Genomic DNA, 16,722 nt, shown 5'->3' with positions numbered 1-16,722 from the left:
CACGCTGCAGCACTGCTGGGTGTGTTAGTGCGCCGGGACTACCGCGCTGACCGCGCTTATTTGCCGGCCGCGCTTATAACTTTAGTCCCCGGTTTTTGCGGCCTAGTACCGCATATTCCCGCCCCCGGGCCTGCCAGTCAGGGGAAGGGAGGGACGCTGCACTGGACGTCAGCGCTGAGGGCTGGAGCATACTTTGTATCCTCCTCCCCCCTCACTGAGCACCGTGGGGCACCAGATTCCCGCACTTTCTAGGGCACGCCCACGGCCCCCTCCTCCTCACAGAACGCCGGCAGCCATTCCTGTCAGCACTTCTGAAGCTGGAGAGGAGAGACAACACGGCTCTGGGAGGCCCAGGCAGGGAATCTGGTGGTCACACAACCGCTTTGGGCGGTCGGTAAGCCGCACCTGTTTCTAGGTGCTGGCCCCCCTGGGTGCCGAAGTGTATATATAGATGCTTATATGCTATACATTTACTCTGTACGGTCGCACTGTTGATTTTTGGCTATATACCCTCCCGGATTGTACTCAGAGGAGACAACAGCATGTCGTCCGCAAAAAGCAAGGGTGCCAAAGCACAGGCTTACTTTGCAACCTGTACCTCATGTGCGGCTATACTACCGGCAGGTTCCACCTACCCTCACTGTGTGCAATGCTCGGCCCCTGTGGCACTTACTCAGCCGGAGCCTCTGCCACTGGTGGCCCAAGTGGAACCACCTGCTACCACTGTCCAGGTGACAGGGACGGAGTTTGCAGTATTCGCTGACAAACTTTCTGAGAGTATGGATAAATAGTCTGCTAAGATACTAGAAGCCTTGCAGTCCAGGCCGGTAACACAGGCCCCGGGCACTGTTGAATCATTGACCCCAGGCCCCCCTCGGTTGGAGCAGCAAAGTGCTCCTGGGGTGACTCATAGGTCCCAAGGTGAGGTCTCTGACACGGACCGCAGTCCCAGACCGCCTAAGCGGGCTCGCTGGGAGCTTCCCTCGACTTCATCACACTGCTCAGGGTCTCAGCAGGAGGACTCTCTAGAGGATGAAGCGGAGGTGGCAGATCAGGATTCTGATCCTGAGGCCGCTCTCAACCTAGATGCACCTGAAGGAGACGCCATAGTGAATGACCTTATAGCGTCCATCAATCAGGTGTTGGACCTTTCTCCCCCAGCTCCTCCAATTGAGGAGTCAGCTTCTCAGCAGGAGAAATTCCGTTTTAGGTTTCCTAAGCGTACAATGAGTACGTTTCTGGATCACTCCGACTTCAGAGAGGCAGTCCAGAAACACCGAGCTTGTCCAGATAAGCGCTTTTCTAAGCGCCTTAAGGACACACGTTATCCCTTCCCCCCTGACGTTGTCAAGGGTTGGGCTCAGTGTCCCAAGGTGGATCCTCCAGTCTCCAGACTGGCGGCTAGATCCATAGTTGCAGTGGAAGATGGGGCTTCACTCAAAGATGCCACTGACAGACAGATGGAGCTCTGGTTGAAATCCATCTATGAAGCTATCGGCGCGTCCTTTGCTCCGGCATTCGCAGCCGTATGGGCACTCCAAGCTATCTCAGCTTGTCACTCGCAGATTAATGCAGTCACACGTGCCTCTGCTCCGCAGGTGGTGTCCTCAACCTCTCAGGCGTCGGCGTTTGCGTCCTACGCCATTAATGCTGTCCTGGACTCTGCGAGCCGTACGGCGGTAGCTTCCGCCAATTCGGTGGCAGTCCGCAGGGCCATGTGGCTACGTGAATGGAAGGCAGACTCTGCTTCCAAAAAGTTCTTAACCGGTTTGCCATTTTCTGGCGACCGCCTGTTTGGGGAGCGATTGGATGAAATCATTAAACAATCCAAGGGAAAGGACTCATCCTTACCCCAGTCCAAACCAAACAGACCTCCACAACGGAAGGTACAATCGAGGTTTCGGTCCTTTCGGCCCGCGGGCAGGTCTCAATTCTCCTCGTCCAACAGGCCACAGAAGGGTCAGAGGGACTCCGATTCATGGCGGTCTAAGTCACGTCCTAAAAAGACCGCCGGAGGAACCGCTCCCAAAGCGGCCTCCTCATGACTTTCGGCCTCTTCACACCGCATCCTCGGTCGGTGGCAGGCTCTCCCGCTTTTGCGACGCCTGGCTGCCACAGGTACAAGACCGTTGGGTGAGAGACATTCTGTCTCACGGTTACAGGATAGAGTTCAGCTCTCGTCCTCTGACTCGATTCTTCAGAACATCTCCGCCCCCCGAGTGAGCCGATGCTCTTCTTCAGGCGGTGTGCACTCTGAAGGCAGAAGGAGTGGTGATCCCTGTTCCTCTTCAGCAACAGGGTCTCGGTTTTTACTCCAACTTGTTTGTGGTGCCAAAAAAGGACGGATCTTTCCGTCCTGTTCTGGACCTAAAACTGCTCAACAAACACGTAAAAACCTGGCGGTTCCGGATGGAATCGCTCCGCTCCGTCATCGCCTCAATGTCCCAAGGAGATTTCCTAGCATCAATCGACATCAAAGATGCTTATCTCCACGTACCGATTGCACCAGAGCATCAGCGCTTCCTGCGTTTCGCCATAGGGGACGAACACCTTCAGTTCGTGGCACTGCCTTTCGGCCTGGCGACAGCCCCACGGGTCTTCACCAAGGTCATGGCAACAGTAGTAGCAGTCCTACACTCTCAGGGACACTCGGTGATCCCTTACTTAGACGATCTGCTGGTCAAGGCACCCTCTCAAGTGGCATGCCAACACAGCCTGAACATTGCTCTGGAGACTCTCCAGAGATTCGGGTGGATCATCAATTTCCCAAAGTCAAATCTGACACCGGCCCAATCACTGACATATCTCGGCATGGAGTTTCATACTCTCTCAGCGATAGTGAAGCTTCCGCTGGACAAACAGCGTTCACTAGAGACAGGGGTGCAATCTCTCCTTCAAGGCCAGTCACACCCCTTGAGGCGCCTCATGCACTTCCTAGGGAAGATGGTAGCAGCAATGGAGGCAGTTCCTTTTGCGCAGTTTCATCTGCGTCCACTTCAATGGGACATTCTCCGCAAATGGGACAGGAAGTCGACGTCCCTCGACAGGAACGTCTCCCTTTCTCAGGCAGCCAAAGCCTCCCTTCGGTGGTGGCTTCTTCCCACTTCATTGTCGAAGGGGAAATCCTTCCTACCCCCATCCTGGGCGGTGGTCACGACGGACGCGAGTCTATCAGGGTGGGGAGCGGTCTTTCTCCACCACAGGGCTCAGGGTACCTGGACTCAGCCAGAGTCCTCCCTTCAGATCAATGTTCTGGAGATAAGGGCAGTGTATCTTGCCCTAAAGGCGTTCCAGCCTTGGCTGGAAGGCAGGCAGATCCGAATTCAGTCGGACAACTCCACCGCGGTGGCATACATCAACCACCAAGGCGGAACACGCAGTCGGCAAGCCTTCCAGGAAGTCCGGCGGATTCTGCTGTGGGTGGAAGCCACAGCCTCCACCATATCCGCAGTTCACATCCCGGGCGTAGAAAACTGGGAAGCAGACTTTCTCAGTCGCCAGGGCATGGACGCAGGGGAATGGTCCCTTCACCCGGACGTGTTTCAAGAGATCTGTTGCCGCTGGGGGATGCCGGACGTCGACCTAATGGCGTCCCGGCACAACAACAAGGTCCCGGCATTCATGGCACGGTCTCAAGATCACAGAGCTCTGGCGGCAGACGCACTAGTTCAGGATTGGTCGCAGTTTCAACTGCCTTATGTGTTTCCTCCTCTGGCACTGTTGCCCAGAGTGTTACGCAAGATCAGGTCCGACTGCCGCCGCGCCATCCTCGTCGCTCCAGACTGGCCGAGGAGGTCGTGGTACCCGGATCTGTGGCATCTCACGGTGGGCCAACCGTGGGCACTACCAGACCGACCAGACTTGCTGTCTCAAGGACCGTTTTTCCATCTGAATTCTGCGGCCCTCAACCTGACTGTGTGGCCATTGAGTCCTGGATCCTAGCGTCTTCAGGGTTATCTCAAGAGGTCATTGCCACTATGAGACAGGCTAGGAAACCAACGTCCGCCAAGATCTACCACAGGACGTGGAGGATATTCTTATCCTGGTGCTCTGATCAGGGTTTTACTCCCTGGCCATTTGCCTTACCCACTTTTCTTTCCTTCCTTCAATCCGGATTGGAAAAGGGTTTGTCGCTCGGCTCCCTTAAGGGACAAGTCTCAGCACTCTCTGTGTTTTTTCAGAAGCGCCTAGCCAGACTTCCACAGGTACGCACGTTCCTGCAGGGGGTTTGTCACATAGTCCCTCCTTACAAGCGTCCGTTAGAACCCTGGGATCTGAACAGGGTGCTGATGGCTCTTCAGAAACCACCTTTCGAGCCAATGAAGGATATTTCTCTTTCACGCCTTTCGCAGAAAGTGGTCTTCCTAGTAGCAGTCACTTCTCTTCGGAGAGTGTCTGAGCTAGCAGCGCTGTCATGCAAAGCCCCTTTCCTGGTGTTTCACCAGGACAAGGTGGTTCTGCGTCCGGTTCCGGAATTTCTCCCTAAGGTGGTATCCCCCTTTCATCTCAATCAGGATATCTCCTTACCCTCTTTTTGTCCTCATCCAGTTCACCAATGTGAAAAGGATTTGCACTTGTTAGATCTGGTGAGAGCACTCAGACTCTACATTTCTCGTACGGCGCCCCTGCGCCGCTCGGATGCACTCTTTGTCCTTGTCGCTGGCCAGCGTAAAGGGTCACAGGCTTCCAAATCAACCCTGGCTCGGTGGATCAAGGAACCAATTCTCGAAGCCTACCGTTCTTCTGGGCTTCCGGTTCCCTCAGGGCTGAAGGCCCATTCTACCAGAGCCGTGGGTGCGTCTTGGGCTTTGCGGCACCAGGCTACGGCTCAGCAGGTGTGTCAGGCGGCTACCTGGTCGAGCCTGCACACTTTCACGAAACACTATCAGGTGCATACCTATGCTTCGGCAGATGCCAGCCTAGGTAGGCGAGTCCTTCAGGCGGCGGTTGCCCACCTGTAGGAAGGGGCCGTTTTACGGCTCTATTACGAGGTATTATTTTACCCACCCAGGGACTGCTTTTGGACGTCCCAATTGTCTGGGTCTCCCAATGGAGCGACAAAGAAGAAGGGAATTTTGTTTACTTACCGTAAATTCCTTTTCTTCTAGCTCCAATTGGGAGACCCAGCACCCGCCCCTGTTCCCTTCGGGCTGTTGTTCTTTGTGTACACATGTTGTTCATGTTGAATGGTTTTCAGTTTTCCGAACTTCCTTCGGATTGAATTTACTTTAGACCAATTTATAAGTTTCCTCCTTCCTGCTTTTGCACCAAAACTGAGGAGCCCGTGATGCACGGGGGGGTGTATAGGCAGAAGGGGAGGGGCTTTACACTTTTAAGTGTAATACTTTGTGTGGCCTCCGGAGGCAGAAGCTATGCACCCAATTGTCTGGGTCTCCCAATTGGAGCTAGAAGAAAAGGAATTTACGGTAAGTAAACAAAATTCCCTTCTTCCCCAGATTACTCAAGTGAGACTTATTACAAATAGTTTTCCTTGGGTCTAACTTGTTTGTACGATATTACATTGCTGTATATTCTTACAACGCCTTTAAAACTATTTTTCTCACTGTTTTTATAGTAGAACCTTTTAGGTCAAATACTGTTTTAGGGTTAACCCTTAGTGACCCAAATATTTTAAAATCTGACATGTCCTCACCTATTGTACCATCACCCATTCCCTGTAGACTGTGAGCCCTCGCGGGCAGGGTCCTCTCTCCTCCTATACCAGTCTGTCTTGTACTGTTAATGATTTTTGTACGTATACCCTCTCTCACTTGTAAAGCGCCATGGAATAAATGGCGCTATAATAATAAATAATAATAATAATGTCACATTATGTGCCAATAACTCTGCAATGTTTCAACATATCCCAGTGTTTTTTTTTTTTTTTTTTTTTGACACATATTTTAATAAGTAGCAATGATAGTGCAACCGGGCACAGCTAATCCAAGCGGTAATATGCTGTTAAATCATTCCTCATACTTGAAGAACCGGGTGCACGTCCCAGAAGAATGCAGACCATGTGTGAATCCAAAGGAAGGTAGAAACAGGTGGCTTTCGTCTGCATCCAAATAGCGGTATTTTATTTTTTCATTATTTCATGCGAAAAGAGGGTACAAGTGGTGGGGGAGGGTGAGGAGAAGCTCACAACGGCGAGCCGTTTCGCACTCTTTGTGCTTCAACGGGTCACAGGACCCGTTGAAGCACAAGGAGTGCGGCACTGCTCGTCGTTGTCCGGCGTTGTGAACTTCTCACCCTCCCCCACTACTTGTACCTTCTTTTCGCATGAAATAATGAAAAAATAAAATACCGCTATTTGGATGCCGACGAGTGCCGCCTGTTTATACCTTCCTTTGGATCTCACACATTATATTTTATGATAATGGTAAATTAAGGTCAATATGTTTATTTAGTTATAAAAATATCAGAAATTTGACATTTTTAAAAATTACCAGTTTTCAAATTTTGATTACTGTATTCCTTTAATCCAGATAGTCACACAATACAAAATACCGTATTTTTCGCTTTATAAGACGCACCTGATTATAAGACGCACCCCCAAATTTGGTGAAGGAAAAGAGAATTTTTTTTTTTTGTTAAATGGGGTCCATCTTATAATGCCAGTGTCCGTCTAACAAATCATATAGGGTATATGTCCCTCATAGCCCCCCATCCTAAAATTTGCCCCCTTAATCTGGATATTGCCCCCTTATATTGAATATAGCCCCCTTGTGCTGGCACACGTTCCCCTGTGCTGCCTATGGCCCTCTATGGATTGCACACATTCTCCTGTGCTGCCTATGGCCCCCTATGGATTGCATACGTTCCCCTGTGCTGCCTATGGCCCCCTATGGATTACACACGTTCCCCTGTGCTGCCTATGGCCCCCTATGGATAGCAAACGTTCCCCTGTGCTGCCTATGGCCCCCTATGGATTGCACACGTCCCTCTGTGATGCCTATGGCCCCCTATGGATTGCACACGTCCCTCTGTGAAGCCTATGGCCCTCTATGGATTGCACACATTCTCCTGTGCTGCCTATGGCCCCCTATGGATTGCATACGTTCCCCTGTGCTGCCTATGGCCCCCTATGGATTGCACACGTTCCCCTGTGCTGCCTATGGCCCCCTATGGATTGCACACGTTCCCCTGTGCTGCCTATGGCCCCCTATGGATTGCACACGTTCCCCTGTGTTGCCTATGGCCCCCTATGGATTGCACACGTTCCCCTGTGTTAGATATCGCCCCCATGCTGCTGCCCATAGTAAAATAAAACACTCTTTCCTTACCTCCTCCAGCGCTGATCTCCCTCCTGTCTCCCTCCGTGCTTCTGTTCCTCCACTTTCTGGTTCTTGCTGCCGGTCATGTGATCGGCACAGCAGAGTGACTTCATCTCTGCGTGCCTGATCACAGTGGAAGCAGGGACACCGGGGAGAAACGCTGGCGGAGGTAAGTAAAGCTTTTTTATTTTAGGATGACCAGAAGCATGGGGGCCATATCTAACACATGTCAACATATTAAGCCTACAAGTCAGGGAGGACCAGAGTGTGGAAGTAGAAGACGAGGTGGTGGATGATGAAGTGACTGACCCAACCTCGTAAGGTGACATGCAGAGCGAGCACAGCAGTGCATACTGGGTGAGTGCGTAACACTGCAACAGGCAGGAAGAGGCAGGGGGGTGGCAGAGGAAGAATGCAGACAACTGTTCCCCAAAGCACCCACCCAAGCCAGATTACAAGCTAAGGGTTAGGTGTTCTTCAGTCTGGTGCTTTTTTTTTACAAATAGTGCAGGAGAAAAGAAAACTGTGATTTGCATCCTAGGGGCCAGACTACTACCAGCCTGACCAGCACCAGCATGCTCAAGCACATGTCATCCAAGCACTCAACTATGTGGGCTGAACGTCTAGGGCCACAATCTGTCTCTGCAGGTGACACCACTGCCTCTTTCCTTTGTGCTGCTTGCTGGGCAAACCCCTGTCCAGGATGAAGGCACGTGTACCTCCCACCCCGTAACTGTCGTTGCACATTCGCCGCCACCATGTCTACTTCCTTGTCCCAACTCGCCATTCAGCTGTCTCGAACCCCAGGCCTTGGATCACAAGGGGAAATGCCCAGCTACCTACCCACAGGCCACTAAACACCAAACTACCACGTTTCCAAACTGCTTGCCAAGGAAATGTTGCCGTTTAGGTTTGTGGACATTAAAGCTTTTTGCAACCTGATGGCAGCGGCCGTCACCAGCCGCCACTATTTCTCCCAGTGTGCCATCCCCACCTTAGACAGTCACATGTCCCATAACATCACTTGTGCCCTGACTAATGCAGTTACTGGGAAGGTCCATAAAGTTGTTGAAAGGTCCAACAGATCTGTGGCTCTGCCTGCTGACTCTCCAGCTAGGCATGGCTATGTGTGATAATGGCTGTAATTTGGTGGCAGCTCTGAAGCTGGCACGCTAACACACGTCCCATGTTTGGCCGACATGCTCAACTTAGTGGTTCAGCGCTTTCTGAAAACCTAGCCATGTTTGCCTGAGCTATTTGTCTAGGTATGCTGCTTGTGCGCCAGGTCACCTACAGCTGCCGCCATTCTGGCATTACTGCAGCAGCACTCTCAAGTGTCATGTCACTGAATGCTTTGCGACCTGCCAACTTGCTGGAACTCAACATAACATATGTTGGCAAGGCTTTGTGAGCAGTAGAGGGCTGTAGTTGAGTACCAGCCTCAACATGCCTTTCGGTATAATGGTCAACCCCTGGCATAAGAATGGATGAGTGGCCATGAGTGTGTGACATCTGAGCGGTTCTGCAAAACTTTGAGGAATAAACCAAGATGGTGAGTGACGATTACGCTATAATCCGCGTAACCATCCTGCATCTGTCTCTACTGATACGCTCACAATTAATGAGGTAGCTTTGCGTGTGGATCAGGTGGAGATGGAGGAAGAAAGTATACAAGGTGATACTAGCCAGCCCAGCCTCATAATATCTTCAGCGCAGATTTGGGTGACAATGAGGAGGACCAGAAGATGATCTCCTGCACTACAGACGGTAATACCACCACTAGCTTCTTGTCTGTTCTATGTAGATGGCCTGAAGAGGAGTAGCAGGTGATTGGGGGGGGGTGAAGTTATTTTGAGGAGTACAGTTTTTACAATGGTGTCACTTTTGGGTATTTTCAGTCAAATAGGCACCTCAGTCACTTCAAATATGATGTGGTCATTTAAAAAGAATGGTTTTGTAAATTTTATTGGAAAAATGGGAAATTGCTGATTAACTTTAAACCCCTCTAACTTCCTAAAAAATTTAAAAAGTGTTTCAAAAATTGCACTGATGTAAAGTAGACATGAGGGAAATGTTATCTACCGTAGTAACTATTTTGTGACACAACGCTCTGGTTTAACCCCTTCACCATCCAGTCACCTTCATGACCAGGCCTATTTTTACAATTCTGACCAGTGTCCGTTTGATAGATAATAACTCTAGAGTGTTCAATGGATCCCAGTGATTGTTGTTTTTTTTTTGTTTTTTTTTTTATTTATTGTCATTCATGTTAAGCGGGCTTTACACGCTACGATATATCTAACGAGATGGCGGTGTTACGTCGTAAGTGACGCACATCCGGCATCATTAGTGATATCGTAGCGTGTGACAGCTATGAATGAGCAGAAATACTCACCTTCTCGTTCATCGCTGACACGTCGCTCATTTTCAAAAAATCGAACATCCTGTTAGTTCATTGTTCCCAAGGCAGCACACACAGCTCCGTGTGACACCCTGGGAACGATGAACTGCAGCTTACCTGCGGCCGCCGGCAATGCTGAAGGAAGGAGGTGGCCGGGATGTTTACGTACCGCTCATCTCCGCCCCTCCGCTTCTACTGGCCGGCCGCTGTGTGATGTCGCTGTGATGCCGAACGTCCCTCCCCATTCAGGAAGTGGATGTTTGCCGCCCATAGCAAGGTCGTTTGGATGGTAAGTGTGTGATGGGGGTTACAGCATTGTGCGATACGGGCAAGAAATTGCCCGTGCCGCACAAACGTGTAACGTGTAAAGCAGGCTTTAGTGGTAAATCTAGGATGATATTTTTAGCGTTTTTGTAGGAACCCCTCCCCCCGAAATTTGGCAAAAATGTTGAAAGTGTCAGGTTTCAAACTTTGACTTTGTATACCTTTAAACCAGAGATTTGTCACACAAAATAGTTAAAAATAAAACTTCCTACACGTCTACTTTACATCAGTACAATGTTTGAAATAAATTCATTTTTTTTTTTTTGCTTGAAAGATTGAAAGTTTATCAGCATTTTTCCAACAAAATTTACAAAACCATTTTTTTTAGGGACCACATCACATTTGTAGTGACTGAGAGGCTTAGATGACAGAAAATGCCAAAAAGTGAAACTATTCTGAAAACTGCACACTCGCATTGCTCAAAACCACATCCAACAAGGTTATTAACCGTTCAAACAAAAAAGAAAAAAAGGTCCTGGCCAAAATCCAGCACGGACTTTGCATCACTGATCAGCGGCTTGGCGGCTGCAGGACACACAAACTGATGTGGTAAAAAAAAAAATAAATAATACAAAAACTCGAGTGATCACACGTACCTGACCAGTGCTTGGCGGCAGTAGGTGGGGTGAGGAAGGTACGTCCAAGGTTGTGAAGGGGGGTTAAGGCTTAATGGCGTAAAAGTTTACATTTTGCAAAATTTTCTCAATTTACAATATTTTAATAAATTAATAAAAAAATATAACATCCTAAATTTACCATTATCATGAAGTACAATATGTCACAATAAAAGTCTCCAAATCCTTGGGATCTGTTGAAACATTTCAGTGTTACCTGATAAGGCCTTGTGCGCACAGTGTTATTTTTAACACTAGAAGTCCCAGAAATTTTTAGCTCCCCTCTGAAGTCCTGAAAGAGGGTCAAATGACCCTTACTCCAAACTGAATAGAACTAACTAGAAATTAAATTGCCAAACTCAATGGAAAACAACAACCTCCTGTGGTGCGACAGTAATGGCCTTAAAGGGAACCTGTCATCAGAAATTGAGCTTTAAACCTAAAAGTTTCCCCCTCTGCAGCTCCTGGGCTGCATTCTAGCAAGGTTCCTGTACTTTTTGTGTCCCCTTTTAAACCAAATTAAACACTTTATAAAGTTGTACCTTTTTGTCTGCAATTCTTGTAAATTCTCCATGGGGGCGGGCTCTCTTGCGTCCGTTACTGTCCCTCCTTCTGGTTTACGCCGTCCCCCATTGCTTCATTTCATAGATCAGGACGCCGCCCACTGCGCCCGCGGTCCCGTGCACATGAGGACTGCTGGTGACGTGGTCGCAGGCACGATACTATGGGCGGCGCTGTGAATGTATCACAAGTGCCCTCCCATAATACCGTGGCCGCGCTCTCCCCTTTGCCTCCTGCATTCTGCGCAAGCGCTGTCCAAATGATCCGACGTCACCTTTCCCATCTTGCCCTGCAGCAGGAAATAGATGGGAGGAGCGGATCAGGCCACCACAGGTTATGAGGAGACGCTTGTGCAGAACGCAGGAGGCAAAGGGGAAAGTGCGGTCACGAGGTTATGGGCGGCACTTGCTGATGACACTCACAGCGCCGCCCATAACCTCGTGCCCACGCAAAGCGTCACCAGCGGTCACACGTGCACACAGTGCACGGCACCGCTGCAGTCGCACAGCGCATGCGCGGGACCACTGGTGCCCAGGGGCGGCGTCCTGAGGTTTGAAATTCAGCGTTCGGGGGCGGCGTAAATCGGCAGGAGGATAACAACGGACACCAGGCAGCCCGCCCCCATGGATAATTTTCAAAATTTGCATACAAAAAGGTACAAGTTTATAAAGTATTTATTTTGGTATAAAAGGGGCCACAAAAACTATAGGAAGCTTGCTAGAAGCAAGCCCAGGAGCTGCAGAGGGGGAAACTTTTAGGTTTACAGGTACATTTCTGATGACAGGTTCCCTTTAATGACAGAACAAAAGACGGTGATTATAGGATGTTAGCTAAAATCCTTCAGGTCATTCGACCCGTCTCTGGGTTCCAAAGGTAGAAATGTTAAATGATCCCTCTCTGGGACTTCTAGTGTTAAGCAGATTTGTTGCAGATTGTGGCCCAAATCTGCATTTCTATCTGCATGCCAGCTATGCCAACAAAGTCAATGAGAACTCTGAAGTGCTCTGTGCATGTTGCTTATTTTTTACTTGCAGATTTGGTGCAAAAAATAATTTGCAGCATGTCAATTGTTGGTGCATTATTTCTGCTTTTTTTTTCTTTTTATTTTTTTTTACCCTTCCACCCATTGACTTCATGCGTTTTTGGTGCCTTTACCTGCCAGAAGGTGCAGATTTCATACAGAAAATGTCTGCACAAAATCTGCAATGTGGGCACACAGCCTAAAGGTACTCTGGTCAGGACTGGAAAAGAAAAATGCTTTGGTCATGAAGGTGAAAATAGGCTGGGGAGGGGGGGGTGAAGGGGTTAAGTAACATTCTACCCCTGTGTAGTTCACAATACAGTACAGCTAAAGCTAAAAAATGTTTTTATATCCTTAGGTGGAAGAGCGGTTTCGTCAGTTAATGAAGTTGTTCAAGAAGAGCAGAAATTCGAGCAGCTGATAATGATTTGTTTTGTGTAATATGCTGTATATTTCCATCAACCTTCACAAAGATATTACAGTTAGATGATCTGCATAAATATCTTATTTTTGTAAATAGGATGGGATATCTACCATAGAAACCTCTCAAGAAGGTCAATTAAACAAACTGTGTAGAGAATATCAGCCTCTTTTCAGCATCCCCATTATATTGTACTTGAGTCTAGGAGTCTGAAATATACGTTAAATTGTTTAATTTGTTCTTACAATATTTGCAACTTAAAATTGACAAATTAATGTATATCAATCTAGTTTTGTTACCCAGTTCTTCTGTTTTTGCAGCACGTCATTGTACTTTTGATATAATTTTGGGGTTGCTAAGGGTTTTTTAAGTCCTCTTTAGAGTTTGAAATGTTTCCTGAAACCTCAAAATAATTGCTAATAACCATTTGACCTTTGATTTAACAATGCTTTTTAACAACATCTATCAGCAGGTCTTCACCCCCAAATTATTTATATGCACAAGTCCAGCAATACCTTTACATGGTCAGCCCATTCCTCCAATACTGAGAAGTCCGCATTTGAATTGATACGCAAATTAGGCTATTTGTAGATGTGGAGCCTCTGTCACTCTTGCTTTGTTCCCCGCCCAGTGCCACCTCTTCTTGCTTAACTAATGCTACTTTGCCTGAAGTCACACAGCATAGAGATGGTCAGGTAAGCTGGAGCAGATGGTACTGGGCAGGGAATAGAGCTGGAGTGACAGAGGCTTCAGATCCACAGGCTCATTTGGATATCAATTCAAACACTGATTTCTCAGTAACAGACGATCGGACTGACCATGTAAAGGTATTGCTGGGCTTTTCTTTGAAAGACCTACATGCACACAAATAGGTTGGCTGGTGAAATTTGGTTGACCGATTCCTTTTTAAGTTCGGGGGGGGGGAAAATGCTTCCAGCAGGAGACTTGCTTCATCTGGACTACAGAAAAATAGAAGGGTTTAATGTAATAAGAAATTCTGGAAGTTTATTGCATTTCATGTATTGCAATAAGAAGATATTTTACATGATTCTAATCTACTCTTTGAAATTGTTTTCTACATAAGGGCAGAATGTAATATGGTAGTGGAACAAGACCTGGTGTTCAGAAAATATTTGCATGGTTCTTGAAATTGGCAGTGTTTTTGTTGTTTAAATGCACGCATGTTAGTTTAAAGAATACAATTTACAGAATGGGTTCATGCAAAGTGAGCCTAAGAGGACACATGCAAGGAGCTATAAAACTCCCCAAAGAAAAGTGAAGAAAGAGTGAGATACTTTAAAAGGTGAGGACCGTCTGCCATAACAGGGGGCTACTCACTTTTTTTTTTAAAAAAAGTTTATATTACATATATATCACGTCTGTTAAGAGTGGTTGGTCTACTCTTGCTGTTTGATGTTAAAGTACTGGATTCCTCATTAGAAATTTGGAGGTGCACTGATTACATCCACACAGCTTCATGAAGATCATAGCTTTGGAGAAAATACTCCTTTTGGGCACTGCTGCATAACACAATATATTATCAGCATTGCAGAAAGTTCAATAGGGAGATGTCTTTTTGGGAAAAAACTAACTCCACACTGAATCTTCTGCAACATTGACTACCTATTGAATTATAAAGCAAAGCGTGCACATCATCTTTAACACCTGAAGATAGAGCCTGCGTTTTAGGAGAAAATGTGCATGTCAAGTCCATTCCTGTATTAACTAGTTCTTCCCCATAGAGATCCATTCTCGGAACACTTTGAAAAAATACTGACAACCTTTTTTTCAACACTGTTTTAGCTAAGATGAAGAGGTTGTCCAGTATTAAAAGAAAATCCCTTAGAATATCCATTGGCTGTGTCTGATATAGCTGTAGTTTTCATAACCTACTATTGATAAAGCAATGATTTTATCACTTGAAGACCAGTAAACATGCTACCATGTGATTCTCCATATTCATGAGCTCTGTTTAACTTCATCCCCACTACTGTTTGGTAGTTTTCTGCATATGCACAGTGTACCCAGAAAGCTGCCAAGCATTGGTGTGAGCGAAATTATTGGTAGATCTACAGCAAGCAGTCCAGTAAGTGACCTCACTGGAATCAGTGTCTCCGTCCCTACATTATGCTGCTCTTCACTCAGGCATGTAAATCGGTCCAATGTTAGTCAGTGATGCAGGTCAGATCTGCAAGTTTTTTCTCAGGTGTAATCGGGCTGAGGGAAAAGGTCACAGCATGATGTGATTAGCAGCATGTCTCTGATCATGTGTACCAATACAAGTCCATCGGCGCGTGTGAAACATCGGACTGCACTTGGGTGACGTGCATGCAGTGCGATATACACCGTGACAGACATTGGTGAGATTAATTTCTCCGTCTTCTCCGCATCTGTATTCCAATTCTCAAATGCAAGAGACTCTGCACACAGTATAATGACTGCTCTCGCTCACAGCAGCATTTGAGACAAGCGTCATTAGCATATCACGTACCATTCTCACACCAGTCCAATACCCTCGTGTGACCCCAACCTTAAATGCACTAATTGCTGAATACCTTATATTGTAAAACACGCTTGCTATAAACACAAGCAATGCTCAATGAACAGTTTTTGACTTTTATGTCTTTAAAGTAAATTCCAAAAAGCCTATTTTAAGCCAGCGAATTATTAATAATCTGAGTCCTTTGTCATGTGTTAATGGTAATTGTTTTGTGTATCACTGTAAGGTCTTGCTGGAGTGCAGTCCGATGTTTACGCGCACCCATAGACTTGATTGCGTGTGCGTGAGCAGATTTGCAGAGCCATTCTCAGCATGCTGTGATTTTATCATGCCGAATCGATGAGAAAAAAAAAACAAAACACACAGATCTGCACTACCCCATAGTATCACATTGGAGCGAGAGCCATCGGATATCACTTATCCCGAATTACACACTTGTGTGAGTGAGCCTTAACACATCACCTTTTGTCTTTTATAATAAAAATTGGTTATCTGAGCAATGCCCCAATCCTTTAATGAAATAAAGTGCTACCTAAAATGAGAGCCATTTGCTGCAATGCTCCCGATGTATAAGACTTGTAATGTTTTCATTTGTATATCTAGATTTTCTATACTTCTGTAAAATGCCTTTGAGTTCCTGCTGTTATAAATAGGAATTTTACTTTAGTCCATTTATTACTGTAAATCCTTGTACAGATCCACATTGTTGTGTGTAAAGAATTAAGCCATGTATTTTGTATAAAACTGTGTACATTTATTTAAAGGTTTGTTAAAAAAAAAAGTTTGGACTCTTCTGACTTTGTCTTTTATTACATTACTGCAATATTAGAATCATATTTTTCATGTCCAAGTTTATAGATTTCCACTGTCTATGCTCCTTGACAACAATATAGAAATAGTCTTGAAAATGAAGGGGACGGAAGAAGGCAGAGAAAGAAGAATTTGCCGTGCTTAAAAACCTGCACTGGCACAGTTGGGACCAAATTAATCATTTTTTTTCCCCCATCAACGTGGATTTGAAGTGCTTACACAAAATTTGGTGCAAATTATATCAATTAAAAAAATATAATTTATTATATATAATATATTTTTTTTTTTAACCCTCTTGCGACAGCCTTACGTATTAAGACGGCAGCAGTTAAGGGTACTTATTCCTTGCCGCCGTTTTAAAGCGGTGGTAAGAAAAAAAGTGAATAGTGCCGCGGCCGCCCAGTGTCTGAAAATCTTCTGTGTTTCAGCTACCGGGTATAGCTGAGACCCTGTAGATCAAGATCCGGCCCGCTTTTTCTGGTCCCCGGTCACGTGATTGCCGATAGAGACCAAATAATCGCGATCATGCTATAGTAAATGGCAGCAATGGTAAAAAAAAAAAAATTCTCTCCCTATCGGATTAGGAGAGAAATGTCCTCTCCTGGTCCCCCAATGTGGCTAAAGTACCCCCTCCTCCCGATCTCCTAAAATGGCGGTAGCATGAGTTGTACGCCTCGCCGCAAGCATCCTCCTCCTCTGAACTCTCCCATATGATATGTCAGATGGGTGACAAATGTCCATTTCCTCCTCCTGATCATCTAAAATGGTAGACGCATGAGTTGTGTTCCCACCG

The 16,722-nt window shown here is 46.8% G+C and overlaps 1 protein-coding gene across 2 annotated transcripts in view; it reads left to right on the top strand.

The window, feature by feature from the left end:
• The window catches only part of CASP8AP2 (caspase 8 associated protein 2), a 102,183-nt gene extending 86,270 nt beyond the window's left edge, over positions 1-15,913 (top strand). For both annotated transcript variants that reach the window (XM_075340128.1, XM_075340127.1), the window contains exon 10: positions 12,557-15,913. In XM_075340128.1, coding sequence (XP_075196243.1) covers positions 12,557-12,619 — 63 coding nt within the window. In that variant the 3' untranslated portion in view covers positions 12,620-15,913. The remainder of the gene's footprint in view (positions 1-12,556) is intronic.
• The last annotated feature ends 809 nt before the right edge of the window (positions 15,914-16,722 follow it).

This window comes from Anomaloglossus baeobatrachus, chromosome 3, assembly GCF_048569485.1.
Source record: "Anomaloglossus baeobatrachus isolate aAnoBae1 chromosome 3, aAnoBae1.hap1, whole genome shotgun sequence".
NCBI classification, from domain to species: Eukaryota; Metazoa; Chordata; class Amphibia; order Anura; family Aromobatidae; genus Anomaloglossus; species Anomaloglossus baeobatrachus.
Note: the sequence above shows the minus strand (reverse complement) of the source record. Positions and strands in the feature narration are given on the sequence as shown.